At 46.1% G+C, this 21,279-nt stretch overlaps 2 protein-coding genes across 2 annotated transcripts in view; one reads left to right on the top strand and one right to left on the bottom strand.

Annotated features, from left to right (window-relative positions):
• Positions 1-21,279, bottom strand: part of dlgap2a (discs, large homolog-associated protein 2a) — a 471,572-nt gene that overhangs the window by 374,577 nt on the left and 75,716 nt on the right. The gene's annotated exons all lie outside the window — the stretch shown is intronic.
• On the top strand, positions 16,853-17,311 carry LOC308305848 (small ribosomal subunit protein uS13-like; the record flags this gene model as incomplete). The annotated part of the gene is made up of 1 exon (XM_080750735.1): positions 16,853-17,311. One exon carries the CDS (start codon positions 16,853-16,855, stop codon positions 17,309-17,311), a length of 459 nt encoding a protein of 152 aa, XP_080606861.1.

The raw sequence follows: 21,279 nt of genomic DNA, 5'->3' as shown, positions 1-21,279 counted from the left end.
GACGGGGCTCACATGCGATGTACCAAGCAGGTTGTACCCTGTCAATCACAGCGTACGAATGGACGTTGTGTTGATAAATCTGGCGTCTGCGACAAACTAAACACGTCTATAGCTGTCTTTTCCGGCCCTTATATTGATACATAAGGGCCAGTGTCTTTTTCTCAAATTCTATACTCGTGCATGCAGACACAAGCGTAGTAATACACACACACACGCACACGCACACGATCAGTATTGGCTGAAACAACATCCAACGGAAGGTTGTATTTCCTTGAAATCAAAAGACAGGAGGAGAGTGACATCCATACAAGGATGGACATTGTGCCCAGACTTACTGTAATCCTTTTCATATCCATTTCATAAGTCTGATATCTGTGATATACCGCTGCACAAAGCCTGACGCTGTCAATCAAACACACACAACAAAAGCAAAGACATCAGGTCAAAAGGTCACCGGCCTGCAATTAAAGACCTCACCTCCGAGGTCAAATGTAATATACAGAGAGAGAGAGAGAGGGTGTGTGTGTGTGTGTGTGTGTGTGTGTGTGTGTGTGTGTGTGTGTGTGTGTGTGTGTGTGTGTGTGTGTGTGTGTGTGTGTGTGTGTGTGTGTGTGTGCAGCCGCGCACGCGTGTGCCATGACATGACATGACACTACAAAAACATCCCTATGGTAACATCAGTATCTTCACCTGAATGTAGCCTAGAATCAGTCCACTGCTCCACTCTGCATGGTTCATAGGGGTGCAACGGTTTACGGTATAAAACCGAACCGTACGGTACGCCCTGCACGGTACCCGAACCGTACGCCTTCATGTGAACCGCGGTCTTTTTGTGTTTGCAAATGAATTAATTTCTTACAGCTGGACAGCCACTGTGCATCGTGCACAAGACAATCTCCACTAAACCCCGCTACGCAAGTAAACACGCACTAATGTCCCATCACCGTAGCCCTCACCCCCACCTACTCTGTAACAAGAGCCGACATTCACACTCGCAGCAGAGCAAAGCAGTTGAGTCCTCACAGAGACAGAAAAACAAAACGAAGCCAGTCTTGCTAGTCGCTAAGCTGTGCAGTGCGGAGCGCATAGTTGTTGTAACATGGAGAACAAGTCCAGGAGAAATCTGCTTGTTGTTAGTCCCATACATCATTACAGTCTGTTTTAGACTGACCATAGCAGGCAGCGTTAGCAAGCAACAAAGCCAAACGTAGCGTAGCCCCAAGGCAGAGTGTCAGACACCCGCTAGTCTGACACTCACTCACTGACTGGAGGAACAACGCATGGTGAGTGTTGTTGCCATGTCTGATTATTATAAGCCACATTGAGCTTGATTTTATGTAAAGTTGCTTGTAGGCTAAATAATGGTGGATGCGGTGGTGAGCTTGTAGATCGGCTTGGCCACTTTCAAATAGCCGACGTGTATAGGTTTAACGACCTCACGTGGCCTATATTCAATTATTTAAGCATTGTTTTCATAGATCTGGTTGCTTATTCCTCTCGCAAAGTTTGGCAACACAGTGAACACACCCGTCTATTTTGGTTATAGTAATGAAAACTTACAGAGGCTATTTGCTCAAGCTTGTAGCCTACTATAGTATCTCTTGTTGTGTGCAAAACAATTTGTTCATAAATAAAGCACTTTGAAACTGAAGACGATGGCCAATATTGATGATAATGATAATAGAAAAGAAAATAATTTTTCCCCCTTTTTATTTTATTTTATATTATTATTATTATTTAACCCACCTTAAGGCTAAGAGGCACTGTCATAATTCAATTTGCTTAGAAGCAAAATAAAAATAGATTTTTGGAAAGTCTTTTTTTTTAATGCAAAACACGCACCGAACCGTACCGAAACCGTGACCCCAAAACCGAGGTACGAACCGAACCGTGGGCTAAACGAACCGTTGCACCCCTTTCATACTAGACTGTACAGAAACATGCAATACAGCAGGGGTCTACAACAGGGGGTCCGTGACCCGTAGGGGGTCCTCAGAGTTACTACAGGGGGTCCGCCAAATCTTTGTGTGATCATGCTCACTTGAACCCTAGCATCCCTTTTCTTAATGGAACATAGCAAAAAAAATAGCAGATCTACAAGTGAGCTTGTAGATCAGCTATTTTTTGGCACAGAGGTTTGGTGTAGAGGGGAAAGAAGAGCAGACTAGTAGGTAATGACAGTTCAAGTGGTTAAATATATGAAAATACACATTTATCCAACCACAGATGCTGTCAAGTCTAAACAGTTTTAAGAAATAATCCATGTACATCTGCAACACGGGGGTCCCTGCTTCATCTCTCTCAGAGATAAGGGGTCCTTGGCATGAAAACGTTGAAGACCGCTGCAATACAGCATATGGAGTGTATAATAAGAGTAGTACTGCACTGTAATGCAATAACATAAAATACAAGAAAACAATCGTCAATCTCTTTTTACAGGCTCTTCAAAATCCATTCTTTCCTAACTGACGATATAACTCCCCTGCTTCTTTTGAGACCATCCGTGGGTGGATCATTGTGAAGAAGATATTTCCCACTACCACGGAGGCTGTGGGTTCAAATCCACAATGGTGCTCTGTCGGGCGTCTATGCGAACACAATTGGCAATTGGCACAATTGTTTGGAGGGCTTCCGGTAGGCTGGGAGGGGAGGGTGATATTGATCATTGGTTCATTGCACATATTCCTAGAGACTGGGGCAGATTCTGTCAGCGGGGAGCGTTGGATCAACGCCCTCCCTGTGGGGGCTCCTCACTGGCAGGTGAGTCAGTAGGATACAACAGTATGTCCTCCCTGTGGGGGCTCCTCACTGGCAGGTGAGTCAGTAGGATACAACAGTATGTCCTCCCTGTGGGGGCTCCTCACTGGCAGGTGAATCAGTAGGATACAACAGTATGTCCTCCCTGTGGGGGCTCCTCACTGGCAGGTGAGTCAGTAGGATACAACAGTACGTCCTCCCTGTGGGGGCTCCTCACTGGCAGGTGAGTCAGTAGGATACAACAGTACGTCCTCCCGGTGGGGGCTCCTCACTGGCAGGTGAGTCAGTAGGATACAACAGTAGGTCCTCCCGGTGGGGGCTCCTCACTGGCAGGTGAGTCAGTAGGATACAACAATACGTCCTCCCTGTGGGGGCTCCTCACTGGCAGGTGAGTCAGTAGGATACAACAATACGTCCTCCCGGTGGGGGCTCCTCACTGGCAGGTGAATCAGTAGGATACAACAGTACGTCCTCCCGGTGGGGGCTCCTCACTGGCAGGTGAGTCAGTAGGATACAACAGTACGTCCTCCCTGTGGGGGCTCCTCACTGGCAGGTGAGTCAGTAGGATACAACAATACGTCCTCCCTGTGGGGGCTCCTCACTGGCAGGTGAATCAGTAGGATACAACAGTACGTCCTCCCTGTGGGGGCTCCTCACTGGCAGGTGAATCAGTAGGATACAACAATACGTCCTCCCTGTGGGGGCTCCTCACTGGCAGGTGAGTCAGTAGGATACAACAGTACGTCCTCCCTGTGGGGGCTCCTCACTGGCAGGTGAGTCAGTAGGATACAACAGTACGTCCTCCCGGTGGGGGCTCCTCACTGGCAGGTGAGTCAGTAGGATACAACAGTACGTCCTCCCTGTGGGGGCTCCTCACTGGCAGGTGAGTCAGTAGGATACAACAGTACGTCCTCCCTGTGGGGGCTCCTCACTGCACTGGCAGGTGAGTCAGTAGGATACAACAACAGCAGTGTCATCACAGAAACGTGTTTGGGAAGGAATTAATTGGCATAACGCAGGGGTCTTCAACGTTTTCAGGCCAAGGACCCCTTAGTTGAGGCAGAGATGAAGCAGGGACCCCCACAACTTTTCATGGATTCCATATCATTTCATCGTTTGACAGCATCATCAGTTTATTTTGGATTCATGTCAATTTGTGTTATCAGGTATTTAATCAACATGAACCGTCAATACATAAAACTTGACATTTCACTCTGAACTTGTTCTGCTATTTATACCCTCTACACCAAACCTCTTTGCCGAAAATAGCCGATCTATAAGGTCACAACGGCGTTGTGACCTTGGAGATCGGCTATTTTTGTCTACAGTTATCAAAATATGGACGCTAGGGTTCAGGTGGTTAATATAAAAAAGATTCTATCACACAAAGATTTGGAGGACCCCCTGTAGTAACTCTTGCGGACCCCCTTGGGGGTCCCGGACCCCCTGTTGAAGAACCCTGGCATAGCGTGTAAATTAGGGAGAAAAAGAGGGGTAAAAAGTAATTGTCTGAATATGACAAGACACATTCTTTCCCTCTTTCAAACCCTCTAATGTACTTTATCCACAGTATACACAGCACAGCAGGAGGATGTGACTGGACAGCATAGAGAGGCAGGGTATGAGGCAGGGTATGAGTAGATTATTTCTTTTCTTTGCGTGTGTGTGTGTACGTGTCTGTGTGTGTGTGTGTGTGTGTGTGTGTGTGTGTGTGTGTGTGTGTGCAGGGGCGTCACACCAAATTCTGGGCCCTGGGTACAAGGATTCACTGTGGGGCCCCCCATGAACGTTAACTATTGAAAAATAGCAGATATACAAGCTTGCAGCGCTGCACTGAGTGCCGCGCTGCGAGCTTGTAGATCTGCTATGTTTGAAAAATTTTGAAAATGTGTGCAAGAAACGTATGTTTCTATGTCAGTGGTGCTCAAACTTTTTCATTTCAAGGACCCCCAAGATGGTATGAATTTGGCCACGGACCCCCATCTCAAAATATTTAGTTCCAGGGACTCCCCAGATGCAAAATTGGAGTTAAAAATGTTTGCTTAAAAAATACATATATTTAAGATTTGCACACATTTTCACGACTTTTCAAAAATAGCAGATCTACAAGCTTGCAGCGCGGCACTCGGTGTCGCGCTGTGAGCTTGTATATCTGCTATTTTGCAATAGCTAAAGTTACTAGGGCCCCTCCACCTTAGGCCCTAGAAAACTCAGTCCCACTTCACCCTCCCCTTGTGTGTGTGATGTGTGTGTGATGTGTGTGTGCACGCGGCAGCGCAGAACATGCTGCTCATCCTAGAATTAGTCTCCACACCTCAGCAGTTTCACAAATTCCTTCCGCGCCAAGGGTTGGGGGTGGATTTGTTCAACAACACAACAACAACAACAACAGCGGCAGCAGCAGCAGCAGCAACCGCTTGGTAAGGAGAAGCACAAGCAGGATGAGCTGGAGGTATTAAAGTCAAATCACATCTGTGTCTATTTCCATCCCTGGGAAGGTACTTAATACATTTAGACCGGGGAATTATTTTACTTTAGCTATGAAAAAGTGCAGATTTACAAGCTCACCGCGTGGGACCGAGTGCCGCGCTGCAAGCGTGTAGATCTGCTGTTTGTGAAAAATCGTTCGCGAAAATCTTTGAATATCTCTCTTATCTTTGAATTAGGGCTGTCACGATATGACATTTTACATGACGATTAATTGTCACTCAAATAATTGTGATTAACGATTTGTGTTTTTTTCGTTGATAATTACATTTCTGTTTGGCTTTTAGGCTTTGAAGTTGCACATGGTAGATATGACACAGCTAAATATACAAAGAAATAACTGATATATTTGACAGCTTTTTACTTAAAAAAAATAACATTGATAGTGGAAATAGTAGATCTGCTATTTCCACTAATTCTGAAATCATTTTTCAACATTCACGATTATGACGATTATGACAAAATATTTGCGATTATGTCAAATAATTGCGATTAGACGATTATGTAATAAGTGTGACAGCCCTACTTTGAATATGTATAATTTTGTTGGGGGGGGGGGGGGGGGGGGGGGCCTTGATACAAAATATTTTGAGATGGGGGCCAAAAACAGTACACGTCATTCTAGGGGTCATGAAAAAGTATGAGAACCACTGACGTAGAAACATGTGTTTTTCAAGACACTTATTATAGAACAAAATATAGGGTCAAAATTTAAATTTTCACATTTATTTAAAAAATGGCAGATCTACAAGCTTGCGCTGTGAGCTTGTAGATCTGCTATTTTTTTAATAGTGAAAGCATAAAATAATAATGCGTACCCGGTCTAGATGGGTTAAAAATCAAAAAGATGTGAGGAATAGCACACAAATACCACGACTTTTGTTTGAAGAGCTCTTGTGTGATATCATTACACTGTAGTCCGACCTCTTGTTCTTTCCACCAGTGTGCCAGGCACTCCACCAGGCCCCCGAGGCGGTGAATAAAATGCCTTATTAATAATTAAGCTATTTAAATAGAGATTGGGGCCACCCCTTGCCTGCCACTTGGCGCTAATAAAGGGTGTCCCCTCTCTTGATTAATTGCAGCAATCTCCAGGTCAGGTACACGGCCGAGGCTTAGGGACTGTCGTAACTGTGGTAACCGTTGGCAGGGGCGTCACAAGGGAAGTGGGACTGAGTTACTAGGGCCCAAGGTGGAGGGGGCCTTCATTATGTTATACTTTAGCTATTACATATATATGTTACAGTATGTTCAAGAAACCAGTAAAAGTTGTCAAGGAGCACTCGTTTTGACGTTCACCACACACTAATCACCACCAGATGGCGACGTCAGCCACTGCTCTGCCATTCACCAGAGTGTATATAAGAGAGTTACGTCACGCTTTGAACTCGCCGCAGACCGGAAGTGTTTACTCTTTATTTACTAGCCTAGCCTAGCCTAGCCATTAGCTCCATTGTAGTCACTTGGACAGGGCGTTTAACGTGCGCTTGCCCAGGCCTTACGGCCTGGGCATAAATATAACGATTGCATTCACCACGGCTTCGTAACTCGCGCGGCGCTCCGCCGGCCGCGCGGCCCTGGCCCGCTCTTCGCGGCCACTCGCGCCTGCGGCGCTCGGGGGCGAAGAGCAGGACCAAGGTCCGCTGGCCTTCGCGCCGCTTGGGGCTTCGTGGACCCAGGGGGGCCTCGTAACTCGTTTGGGCTTCGTGGATACAGGGGGGCTTCGGTAGCCGCTCGCAGTGTCGTGGACAATAGAGCGGCGCACCGCCTGGAGTACGTTGTTGTGGCGACCGCTTGCTCCGCCCCGTGCCGCACCACGAGTGCTCCGCGTCTCGAATGTGCTGTTTCTCTAATATACTATGACATATATATACAATATATATATATACCAGTAAGACTCCCTAATCGGGAGATAAGCGACCGTAGGTGGCTTATCTCCACAAATAGGGCAAAAATTTGTTTTTCCAAAATCTTCCTGATCCATGTTGATGACATGAGTGTAGACATGCTATGTAGTGATATTCGTGATTTTAGGGCAAAAACTGTAGGAGCAGTGTCCAAAAATGTGTTTTAAAAATCGGCCTGAAGGTGGCGCTAGAATAGGGCCATGTGAGAAATGAGGGGTGGGGTCTCCGCGTTGCCTTGGCGGACGAATAGGTACCGGCCCCGGCTCTCCCGGACGCTCCTAGCCCGAGTTACGGCATTTTATGTGCGCTGCAGTGGCAGGGGGTCCTCCACTGGGGGCGCCACCACTTTTGCATCCGTTGTGGAGCACCAGGAGTCGGTGGTCCCCGGGAATTCCCCGCGAGCAGCCCCGTTGGGGTGGTCATTTGGTCATTTTTGCACATTTGGTCATTTTTTACATTTGGGGGTCCCTGGGGGTCCCTGGGGCTCCGGGGGTCCTTGGAGGTTGTAGTTTGGCAGGCAAGGAGTGTGTGTGTAAAATCTGGCATGGATCGGGTCAACGGGTGCGGAGATATAAGCAGGGAAAAAGTGTGACGTGTGACGTGTGAGCACATTTGGTCATTTTTTACATCTGGGGGTCGTCCCTGGGGCTCCGGGGGTCCTTGGAGGTTGTAGTTTGGCAGTCAAGGAGTGTGTGTGCAAAATTTGGCATGGATGGGGGCAACGGTTGTGGAGATATGAGCAGGGCAAAAGTGTGACGGACTCACTGACTCACTGACTCACTGACGCACAGACAGCCGGTGGAGGTTTTGGTAGTAAATGCGACCTACGGTCGCAATAAGCTCACAGCGCGGCACCGAGTGCCGCGCTGCGAGCTTGTAGATCTGCTATTTTTGAAAAGTCGTGAAAATGTGTGCAAATCTTTGAATATTATGTATTTTTTAAGCGAACATTTGTAACTCAAATTTTGCCTCTAGGAGGGGGCCCTGGAACTAAACATTTTTGAGATGGGGGTCCGTGGCCAAATACATATCATTTTGGGGGTCCTTGACATGACAAAGTTTGAGCACCACTGACATAGAAACATCGTTTTTTCAAAAAACCTTAGAAGGATTTGAAATATTCTAAGACTTTTCAAAAAATTGACATGTTAAAGCGTTGAATCCTTGGACGCGTTATTTGGAATTGCACCCGAGTTCTGGGCGGAGCCGTTTGTTTTCAGATCCGTCGTCAGGTTAGTTACTCAGAGTGCGACACCTCGGACCATTGGACAATAGAGAGAAAGACCCTGAGACTGCGTCATTCAGAGCATGATATTGCGATGATGACCTATCAGCCATTATTTGACTTTTTTTATGACAAACTGTACTCTCTATAGGGAAATCATGCAGCCTCTATGTTGACAAATTTTAATCACTTCCAAACTATTTTGACATTGTGTCAAGTATTTTAACCCATTTACGGTAACCTCTATTTGTAACTATACCTTTCAGGATGGGAAGCCCTTTTCGGGTTCTTTTTGCTATGTACTGTATATCAGGGACGTGCAGAGAATGTTAGAGAGGCAGGGGCTGGAATTTCCAAAAGGGCCTTTTGGTGGAAGCACCGAAAATAGCCGACCTCCAAGCTCACAACGAGCTTGGAGGTCGGCTATTTTCGGTGTGTGAAACCACATTGAACTAAGCATAACCAAGTCAATGGTGGCGTAATGGCATGGATTTCTACACAGAGAGGCAATTTAAGATGCTGCATTCAAGTTCAGGAGAGTTTTGACAAGGCAATTCTCTTGAATGCTGCCTTCAGGTATGGCATGGAAAGAGGGCATTTGCATTTCTTTCACCATAGTAAAATTGCATTTATGGTCTGGAAAGGGCAGTTTTTACAGACAGATAAAAGGGCAGGGGCTAAAGCCCACTTTGATGTCTATGTGTGCACATGCCTGCTGTCTATAGCAACATAGTCACTGTCAGGCAGAAACCTTGTATCTCCACGTTTTGTTTCGTAAAGTAAAGCCCTGCTTCATCATACAAGACCGTCGCACAATACTAGTGAAAATAGCAGATCTACAAGCACACAACGCCTCGCACCGCGTGAAAGAAAATACTTTGAATGGCCGTGAACGGGAGGCGCCGTGCGCACACACTTCCAATGTTTCTCGATCTCATCACAGCGTGTTGCACTCAGACAGGCCCAGCATCGCACGCACATACAGATTTTTTCCCCCGCATTACTAAAATAGTTGTGTGCACTTTTTTAAAGGTAGGGGCAAAAACAACCATTCATGGGCATTGAATGTGTTAACACTTCGGGTGCCAATTATGTCCAGGAACGTGATAGGAATTACGGCGGTGCGGCGCCAAGGCCCCGTCATCACGTCCAGGGACGTGTTACCTAGTTACCATGGTTACCAGGTAAACAGGCGCTGCAGCGGCCGCTGGTGAGCGAAAAAAACATCATATCCCATGATCGGCCACCATCATCAGGAAGCGTGTAATCTCCTATAGGCTCCTATTCATTGCTACTGCAAATAAACGGCTTTATCTCGGAATCTACTTCCAAAAACGCTTCGATCACTGGGAACCGTTTTTTTTTTTCACGGCGACACTGGGCCGCGACGGTCGGCCGCGGTTAGAATTTTTCATTTCCGTGTGAAATAGATCGCCGTTACAACATCGTGAATTTCCACAACGTGGACACGATCGTGGCTTCCGGGGCTCTTCAAAATAAAGCGCAGTGAACGCCGACACTCTGTCGCCAAATAATTACAAAACTAAGGGCATCCCAAGTGTTAAAGGAACGGACCCTTGGCCCCACAAGTCATTTCCGACAAAGCCGCTTTCACAACAGACCGGGCATAAAGGCTTTAAATCCACTCGTCTCTCCTGCTCCTCATGGCGGTGTTGACCTTGTGGTTGTTTAGATAGGCTGCTGAAGCCTCTCTCTCCCTCCCCTCCCCTCCCCTCTCCTCCCCTCCCCTCTCCTCTCCTCTCCTCTCCTCTCCTCTCCTCTCCTCTCCTCTCCCTCCCCTCCCCTCCCCTCCCCTCTCCTCTCTCCAAACAGCTCGTCAGCCCGCAGCCTGATCCCATGTGATGGCACACAGATTGAATGCTTCACGGGTCCCAGCCAGGCCCAGCCGAGCCCAGCCAGGTCTGCTTGGCTGCCGCTCCACTAGACTGTGTGTGTCGTCCCCCCTCCCCTTGCCTCCCCCGCATCCCCCCCTACCCCCTCCCTCCTCTACCCTCCCTTGGTACTCCGTGCCGGGAGGAGGAAGTGATGTAAATCTTTTTTTTTTTTTTTTTCAAAAGGGGCCTGCTCACTGCAGTTGGAAATTGGCTCTCTCGGTTGTGCAGCGCTGGAAGATAAGCTGACTCACAGTGTACAGGAGGTGAATGCTGAACAGGGTACTCGCTGGGGGGGAGGGGGGGGGGGTCGTGGATTTCTAAAGCCCGATTTATAGGTGGTGGCGGTGCGACCAAAATAGCAGATCTATAAGCTCGTAAACCGTTGTGAGCGGGCACGTGCACACGTAGACATCAAATAGGGGGCTTGAGCGAAGTTGAGCCCCTGCCCTTTTACCAGCCTGTAAAAAGTGCCCTCTCTCTAGAGTCTAGACCATGAATGCAGTTTACTATGGTGAAAGAAATGCAAATGCCCTCTTTCCATTCCATACCTGAAGGCAGCATTCAAGAGAATTGCCTTGTCCAGAATCTCCTGAACTTGAATGCAGCATCTTACGTTGAAAGAATTGCCCTCTCTCTGTGTAGAAAACCATGCCGTACGTACACTGCATCTCCAGTATTGACTTGATTATGCCCAAGATTATGCTCCAAGCTCACAACTCGCCACACTGCGACGTGTTGTGAGCTTGGAGGTCTGCTATTTTCGATGCCCTTTTAGAAATGTCAGCCCCTGCCTCTCTAACATTCTCTGCACGTCCCTGGTTGTGAGATGGACTATTTTGGGTCCTCTGCACTGTCGCGTGACGGAGCATAAGCTAAGCGTTATACCCTCTGTCTGGGGGAGAGACTTCATCAGCCATGAAGCCTCTTTTAGACTCTGTCAAATGGCCCCTTTGGACTCAACACGTCTTTTCAAATGAAAATATGTCATGTTTTTCACCCCAAGAGAAACGGTATGAATTAACCCCTCAGACATCATTCGGCACCTACGATATAAACTATATGAGCCATGCGGTTAAGGTGTAGTATATCAGTCAACATATGTCCCCCCATGACCACAGTCAGGACGACACTGGGTTTACTGCACCATGTGGGTATAATATGAATGCATAATACCTTCCACAGCAGGGAAACGGCACCACCCCATGGCCTCCGTTAGAAATGCAGCACTGGAATAAGAATCAGGGAGTAGAGTGAAATGAATTGCCAGGGTTGGATTCCCTGGGAAGGAAGGGTGGGGATTGTCATGCTTAGTTTCAGGCAGGGGGCTTGAGCCCCTGCCCTTTTAACAGTCTGTAAAAAGTTCCCTCTCCAGACCATGAATGTAGTTTTCATTATGGTGAAAGAAATGCAAATGCCCTCTTTCCATGCCATACCTGAAGGCAGCATTCAAGAGAATTGTCTTGTCCAAACTCTCCTGAACTTGAACGTATCATCTTATGTTGAAAGAATTGCCCTCTCTGTGTAGAAATCCATGCCTTTACACCACATCCTCAGTATTGCCTTTTGTATGCTTAGTTTAGTGTGTTATCAAGTACTGAAAATAGCCGACCTCGAAGCTCACACCGCGTTGCACCGCTGCGCGTTTTGAGCTTGGAGGTCTGCTATTTTCAATATTTTCACCAAAAAGCCCTTTTACAAATTTCAGCCCCTGCCTCTCTAACATTCCCTGCACATCCCTGCTTAGTTTATTTTTTGACTTGACTTCTATTATCTTGAAAATGTTTTTAGTAAGACTGTGTTTATAATGTTGTGTTATGTGTTTGTTATTGATCTCAGGAAGAGTAGCTGTTACTTTGGTGGCAGCTAATGGGGATCCGAATGAAAAATAAAAAATAAAAGGTTATCTGGCTAGGCTATTTAGATGTCCATGCCGTTAAAAAAAGTTTGTGAATCCCTGCCTCGGAACAAGCTTTGTGTCTGACGTAGGTCAGTCGAGGACACGGCTAAACGGCCAAGAGTAGGAGGGGAACTGCATCGGAGCATCGGTGTGATCAATAGAAATAATTAATCATTCTCACAACTGCTTTAAGTGAGACAGGTGTGAAAAGCCATTTCACGGCTGCTAGTCCAAACCCTGCCAGACATGAGGACACGGAGGCAGGCCAAGTGACTTATAAGCTCTCTGACAAGAGAGCCCCACCGATATATTGCGTTGGCCAATACGTCGGCCATCATTTGGCTTTTTTCGGACAACATCAGTATCGGGAATAGTGGGAATAATCTTTAAATCACTTTCAGCCTGGCGTCCCTTTTTTGGGCAAGACGTTATAGGTGAAATTCTTCAAAATGTTTCACAGAAATGTGGATCCCTGGATCACATGAAAGTGGACCTAAACTGGACGATACAGAAAATGAATCAGAACTACTGCGGTGTTGCGATGTTGGCAGACAACGCAATTGCATACTGGGATCAGAGATGGGAAAGGTGCTCACATTCTTTACTTAAGTAGAAGTACTGTACTCATTCAACTAATTACTCAAGTAAAAGTAAAACAAAAGTATGGGCTAAGAGAAAAAGCCACTCAATTCAAGTTATTCCTTGAGAAGATTTACGAATACTAAAACTAAGCTAAAAACGAGTAATTTCCTATACAACAATGTCACATTTAGTCAAATAAGATGTGCAAGATGTGCGCGTGCTGTTTGCACACGTGACATCATTAAAATAGTGTTCCGACCAAAAGAAATCACTATCCTACCCTATCTTATTCAGCTACTGTATGGGATCAGAGAGTCCTCTGTCCATGTGTGCCTATATAAGATACTGTCAAGTGTCAACCGACAAACACACAGACAGCAATCGATCACCAGAGTTGGTTGTGATACTTTCCAAGTTGTCATCCAGCACATCATTAGCCTCAGGATCCAGGCTTTTCAAGAACGAAAAACCTGGGTAAAGCCCCCAGTAACTGTGGTTCAGCCAATCAGGCGAGACTGTGTGTATACAAACACATTCCCCCCCTCCACTCTATTACAGGCATCAAACAGGTTGTTGTCTTTGATGCTTTCATTGATAAGAGAGATCACTAACAAGACACTTGAATGGCTCAATCAATTACTGCAGTTTACAACCCCTTTGAAGTTCAAAGGGAGCAATTAAGCTCCCTTTAAAAAACAGAGATCAGTGAACAAATGCTACTGGTCGCTGAGATCCAGCGGCTCGTGTCTTTCAGCCTAGCAACACATGGGTCCAGGCTGGCATATGTATGTACGGATAGCATATGATGTGTTTAGCTACTAAAACGCATTACTTTGCCAAAGCACATTAGGCAAACAACAAAAACACTTTTGATCATTCACCTCGAGTTTTCATCACATGCATCTCATCTTTCTGCCTTTCTCTTTTCTCTCTCTGTTCTTTCTTTCTCTCTGAAGCAGTATGTGTGTGTAATGGTGAAAGGTGCATTACAGCCAGGTCTTGTGAGAGAAACAAGCGACCATGTCTATGAAAACCAGACCAAAAGTAGTGACTATGAGCCCTTTAAACCTGTACTACAATGGCTATTTGAAAATAGCTAATCTACAAGCTCACAACGCCTGAACTTGCAGGTGTGCTATTTCTTTTTATTTTTGATTCTTGAAATACAGTGTGAAATATTTGGAAGATTTTTGAAACATTCTGACACCACAAATCTGGTACTGGTCTGCCTGGCACAGAACATTTTCAAATGGGGGTTAGGAAAAATTAAATAATACATTTAGGGGGTCCATATGACATAAATAATATTTGAAGCAAGCCCACATACTGTAAGCCAGGGGTTTTCAAAGTGGGTGACAGGGCACCCTGGGGTGCCGCGACTATAATCTATAATATTTGGAATTTATTTGGACACTTGAAAAAAAAATTAGTATCATTTTAAACTTGAAGTACAAAGTTATTTTCAGTCAGTTCTAACCAAAATGGTATGTCAACGTTTTCCTCACAACATAATCACTAAAATATCATTACTGTCAGGCAGAAACCTCTGTCGCACAAAACTAGTGAAAACAGACGATCTACAAGCACAAAACGCCTCATGATGCGAGGCGTTGTGTGCTTGTAGATCTGCTGTTTTCACTAGTTAAGTACATTTTATAGATGATAAATACAAAACGAACGGTTTTGGACATACAAGGAAAAAGATTATAATGTAGAGGTGCCTCGGATTAAAAAGATATTCATGGGGTACCCTGAGACAAAAAAAGTTTGGGAACCCCTGCTGTAAGCAACTGCACTTTAGAAACCAAAACTAAAAAAAAGACTACCAAATATTTACAAGAAACTTTACAGAGAAAGGAGCCCAAAGTCACTCATAATATAAGCAGACCCACCTGGCAACACTGCCACTAACGAGAGTCCAGAGAATTCCCTGCGGTGTCCCCCCCTCCCCCACCCCCCTGCAGGGCTTGCACCGTAGTCACACAGACACACACACACACACACACACACACACACACACACACACACACACACACACACACACACACACACACACACACACACAGGGGCGTCACACCAATTTCTGGGCCCTGGGTTCAAGGATTCACTGCGGGCCCCCCATGAATGTTAACTATTAAAAAATAGCAGATATACAAGCTCACAGCGTGGCACCGAGTGCCGCGCTGCAAGCTTGTAGATCTGCTATTTTTGAAAAATTGTGAAAATGTGTGCAAGAAACTTATGTTTCCATGTCAGTGGTGCTCAAACTTTTTCATGTCAAGGACCCCCAAGATGATATGTATTTGGCCACGGACCCCCATCTCAAAATATTTAGTTCCAGGGACCCGCCAGAAGCAAATCTTAGAGTTACAAATGTTTGCTTAAAAAATACATATATTCAAAGATTTGCACATATTTTCACGACTTTTCAATAGCTAAAGTTACTAGGGCCCCTCCACCTTGGGCCTTAGTAACTCAGTCCCACTTTCCCCCCCAGTGTGACGCCCCTGCACACACACACACACACACACACACACACACACACACAATGGGAGAGATAAGCTCCATCCGTCTTCATGACTGTCCGGCCTTTTATTGCTTCAGGAGAAGTGTGGTGTTGCTTCTTCTGCGAGCGTTTTTTCCTCCTCTCCTCATGCCGGAGAGGGAAACCAATATTGGTTTCCACAGCTGCATCAATGTTCTGTGATAACATGGCTGCTGTGAGTCGCCACGTCATGCTGGCCATGTTACACATTGGGCCCGATATTCAAAGGAAATATAACGCACATCCTGGGATGTCGCACCACAATTCTGGGCCCTGGGTACAAGGATTCACTGCGGGGCCCCCCATGAATGTTCTTCATAGGGGGAGGGGTTTAGACTCGGAACACATTATACACATTAATTTGTGCGTTAACTATTGAAAAATAGCAGATATACAAGCTCACAGCGCGGCACCGAGTGCCGCGCTGTGAGCTTGTGGATCTACTATTTTTGAAAAATCCTGAAAAAGTCTTTGAATAGTTCAAATCCTTCTAAGGTTTTTTTTGAAAAACTATGTCAGTGGTGCTCAAACTTTTTCATGTGAAGAAGGACCCCTAAAATTATATGTATTTGGCCACGGACCCCCCATCTCAAAATATGTAGTTGCAGGGACCCCCCAGAAGCAAAATTTGAATTACCAAAAATTACATACATTCAAAGATTTTGACACATTTTCGTGACTTTTAAAAAATAGCAGATCTACAAGCTCGCAGCGCGGCACTCGGTGCCGCGCTGTGAGCTTGTATATCTGCTATTTTTCAATAGCTAAAGTATATAAAATAATTAAGGCCCCTCCATCTTGGGCCCTAGTAACTCAGTCCCACATTTCCCCCCCTTGTGACGCCCCTGCGCTCATCCTCCGTTGTTTGGTGCTGAGATAAATAAACTGTCAAGACAGTACGACTACTTCAGAAAAGGGGGGGCTCGCAACTCACTTTTAATAACTCCAAATGTATTAATGACGACAAGCAGCACAAATAGACGTTTTCACCCTTTTCGGTACACATTGGGCCCGAATCATCAAGCACTTTACGCCCTGTATTACGCATATATTTTTTATTTTGGATTTCTGAAAATTCCAACGTCAGATTCATCAATGTTTTATTGTCGGTGGTTTATGCGGGAGATCTCCCAGGCTTGTACCAATACCAATTGCGTATACGATGGTGCCGTTATCACTTTATTAGCGAATAAGAACCCGGTCAAAATAGGGCCCAATGTGTCATGGTTAGCACCGCTCAAAAAACATATAGCCATTTATCTCAATCAGTAAATGGTGCATTTATATAGTGCCTTTATCCAAGGCACTTTACAATGATTGTCCAATGTCCATTATATTCACCCATGCATCATACACCGATGGCGGAGGAAACCCTGCAATTTAGTCAAATCGTCCAGCCATAATAGCACCCGAATGACCAAATAAGGACACTCACGTCACAAGTGACATTACACACAAACCACCCATGAAGTTTAAAGAGCCAAATATGGCGTTTCATTGTCGTTAAGTTTCACTTAAGAACCTTGTGGCTTTCCACTGAGACCTGTGCCTTCCAAGATGTCTCTGATCGTCCCAGACAATTTCCAGCACATCCTTCGCGTGCTGAACACGAACTTCGACGGCAAGAAGACGATCGCCTACGCCATCGCCGCCATCAAGGGCGTCGGAAAACGCTACGCCCACTCTGTCCTGGCCAGGGCCGACGTCGCCCCAGACAGGCGGGCCGGGGAGCTGACGGAGGAGGAGGTGGAGAGAGTGGTGAACGCGATGCAGAACCCGGGCCAGTACAGGGTCCCCGACTGGTTCCTCAACCGGCAGAAGGACGTCAGGGACGGCACCTGCAGCCAGGTGGTGTCCAGCGGCGTGGACAACAAGCTGAGAGAGGACGTGGACGCCCTGAAGAGGACCAGGGCCCACCGCGGCCTGCGCCACTCCTGGGGGCTGCGCGTCCGCGGCCAGCACACCAAGACCACCGGGCGGCGTGGCCGCACCGTCGGCGTGTCCAAGAAGAAGTGATTTGGAGGTTTAAGCCCCCAGGAGCGAGCGATAATGGAATCCGTAGGATACAGGGCTGACTAAATTAGAATCCACGGCGTGTGATTGGCTGAACAGAGGTTGGGAGCGCTCCGCTGTGTTAACTTGGGCCGCGCGGAGGTGCCGAAAGTCAGGGTTGTGAAGATTTACTATTCTGTACCCCATTAGATGTAACTCGGACAGAGCTGAGTCGGCTCATGCGACCTTCGCAACGCCCAACACAGCAAAATAAACGAATGGCCATATCTCTGTGTCAGTCCTTGTCCCTTTTATGCCCATATATGGAGATCCCTGATGCCATCGATATGAAGCCCTTATCTTCGAATGCCCATATATGGACATACTGGTTGAAGCCATGCCAGTCTCATGTGGTCTATGAAGTCAGACATATTTGGTGTCAGTCATCTCCATATTTGGGTAAGGTTTAATTACCCATAGATCCAAATGGGTCATTAATCTGGTAAAAAGCAGTGTGCAATGAACTAAACTCCACCCCCTCACACCACAACAACGCATTACAGTAAATGAATTTGATTGGCTTATTGCGAATTCCCACAATTACATCATCAACCCTAGCCTGATTTCAGACTCTACGCCGGGGCTTGAGTCTGAACTTGTGGCCATTCTATTTGATTGAAAAGGGGAGGGGATTTAAAATTTGAAATTCCCAATCACAAGAGATCTGGTGGGAGGGGTTGTGTTTGACTTTTGTACACAAAACATTCCCTCCTCCCCCTCCCCTCAATGACATGCACCAAACAGGTCATTGTCTTTGATGTTTCATTGATTAGAGAGAAAAAATCACTAACGAGCTATTCGACACTGTTACGCCCACAGGGCCTAGGGATGTTTGTAGACGCAACAAAGGCAAGGTGGTGACTGCCAAAAGTAGTTTTATTACAAATAAGTATTGGACTTTACAAGGTATGCAAATTAGGTTGCTTTCACAATATGATTCAAGGTGAGACAGGGCTGAGCTGGGCAGGCACCTAAGGAAAGAAACATAACAAAGGAAGATACAGAGAACTGATCCCTAACCTAAACGTACCCCCCAAAGCTTCTCCTAGCCAAACACAGAACAGAAGAGTGGTTACCTGCCCCTATGCCTGAGTGACTGTGCACCGAAGTACAATAGCAAATATAACCTACCTACTAACTCACCCTGCTCACCGTACAGTAACGAGTGTAACTGACTGTTCACAAGCAACCTTCACAAAGAGGACATGCGGCTAATGCTACTCTGCTCGGCGGGCACGCTGTCTCTAGACTACCCTCGTAGCAGGTGTGACAGAGAGACAGCGGCCATGAAGTCTTCTCCATGGAGCTATTTATAGCAAGGGGCGGGGCCGTCAGACCCGACGGACCGAGCGCTGATTGGCTGGAGGTGACAGGCATCTTCCATGCATAGCGGCAGCAGAGATCTGAAGACAAGGACATACAGGGCGCGCGCACACAAAACAACATATAGCAGATCCCAACCCAAATGGCACTATGGCTTTAATCATAAATCATTGTTCTTGTCCGTAACAGACACTTGTATGGCTCAATCAATGACTGCAGTTCGGAGCCCTTTTGAAGTTCAAAGGGAGCAATTAAGAACTCTGGTGAGCCACGCAGCCACCCCTCCCTCCACTGTTTCTGTTGATTTTCAAAAGTTAGACGCGCCCCTCCTCCGCATTGCATTGATTTCATTGGTCGGTTTCGGTCGGTTTGAGAAGCTTTCGGTAGCAAGAGACACGTCATATGACACATCCAGACCAAGAGATGCAGTTCACTCAGAGAGTGGGCGGGTCTATTGGCTGGAGCCAGGCTACATCAACCCCCCCTTTTTAAAATGTCAGTGGCCGTTTAAACATTTTTTATCTCTGTAATCCCTATTTTGGACATGTATTGCCATTTTATCACATTTTACTGTTGGATATCCCAGGGTCATTCAGGGTCAGCTGCTTCTTCTGGACCCCACTAAGGTTAGAGGTCACTGGGTGGCCGACACCAGCAAACCTGAAAAAGTGTTTCCTAGGATTTTTCTTTAGAAAAAAAAAGAAAAAAAAAGGCCAGTGAGTGCCATCTACCTCTAGAAAAAAAAATGGGTGACTGGAGACTGCTCGGATTCTACTTTCAGTATAATAACCTTTTTTTTTTTTTCTTTTTTTTTTTTCTTTTTTAGTTTTGGACAACTCCTTATTTACTTTTTTTTTTGCCTTTGCATTAATTGTTCCTTGCTGGCTGAAAATAAATCTATATATTATATAATTGTCTCCATGGTGTCTCCAGTCATCTGTCCAGCTCATTCGTGCTTTCTGCACCAGCATCTTTCTTTAGTCCACGTAGGTTGGTTGGTTGGCCCAGTACAAGCTTTTTGGCCGGGAGGTGTCGGTGGCAGTGGCCGGCTAGTCTCCTGACTGCCATCTTCTCTGATACACTTGGCAGTGCCCCGTACAGACGCTTGTTGTTAATGTGTTCGTCCTGGTTGCTGTTCAGTACCACACGTAACATTCTGGTGTAGCACCCGTCCAGGGACTTCTGTAGGTTAACATTCTGGTGTAGCACCCCTTCAAGGGACGTCTGTAGGGCTTGCGTTAGTGTCTAGCATTCACAGCCATAGACTCCACGGTTGCAGAGAACAGACTGATCTTGATGTTGTATATGTTTTTTGGAGCTTTTCTTGAAAATCTTGGAACTATTTGTCACTCAGCATTTGCTACGAACACAGCGTGTGGTCAATTGCATTTTAGTGAGGTAACCATCCAGGTGCCAGCTAGTGATTCTGCCGGGATTCTCCCCACTTCTTCACTGCTCCCTCGTACTCTCTCTGCCTTTGTTTGACCAAGGATCTGTTTGGTCGACGATTCGGGTCACAATTGCGCTCATTGTGGCCGTCCAGGCCACATTTCGTACAAAACCCTGGCGTTGGTTTGTTCAGTCCAACCTCCTCCACAGACACAATCTGGCTTTTTGGCAGCATTCCACGAAGGTGCAAAGCCAGAGTTCTGAAGTCCTTTAGCTGATCCGGTGACTGAATTGCCATTGTGTCTGGTTTAATTTGATTAATCAAAAAATCCCGAACATAATCCCTCTCTTGCTGAGGAAGGCTCGTAATGTCCCCACCTGGCAGATGAAAAAATGTCACCACCTTCTTTTCATCTTTCACCGGCAGGTCACCCTCCTGAGATTGGAAAAAGACAGGGCAAACGGCTATGAAACATTTGTTTGCTGGAAGCGAGTTGACAAACTCCTGAAAGGAATTCACTGTCGCAGGATATCCTATCTCATATCCAAGGTCAATGCCGGCTGCAGTGACCGTCGGGCAAAGTATTGACACCTTTCTTTCCCTCAGAATCATTGCTATTGCCTCAGCAACAATAGGGATTGATGACATGTTTCAGTTCAGCTTAAAATATTCCTTGTTTGAAAATCAGACTTCTACACTCAGACAAACTAAAATGAAGTGTGCTGCGTTCTTTTATACAATTATTTGTACGATGATGTAAGTATCCATGTGTATTTGTGACATCACTACTGTATATGAGTGACATCACATCACTTATGATGCAGGTGTTTGACAATCAGAAAGCTTGTTCAACACACAAAATCCACCCACCTGCATATTAATATGAAAAATCGCACCCGTGCGAAGTGAGCGGTGCAAACTAATTCCTGTAAGAGCGACGCCCCGCCCGCCCGCCATATTTGAATTCAAACTGCCTTCAGTAAAGTTGTTTCATAGTTCATACAGTTATATTTCTAAAGTAAAAAATATCTGGACATTTGTGCTTGCTCGCGGTTGTGTTTTGGACATGGAAAGAACATCGTGAATCTAAAATGCAACTAGGTTGGTTCTTGGAAAGCAGCTCGCTGAAGACGAAGGACAGACGGAGCTCAAAGGAGCTTACATGTCGGCTTGCTAACATCTCGGCAGGCCGCCGGTCGGATTAACATGCTTTTTATTA

The sequence above is a fragment of the Nannobrachium achirus genome (genome assembly GCF_963921795.1).
Source record: "Nannobrachium achirus genome assembly, chromosome: 20".
In the NCBI taxonomy this organism is placed as follows: domain Eukaryota; kingdom Metazoa; phylum Chordata; class Actinopteri; order Myctophiformes; family Myctophidae; genus Nannobrachium; species Nannobrachium achirus.
This window is presented reverse-complemented; position numbering and strand designations above follow the sequence as displayed.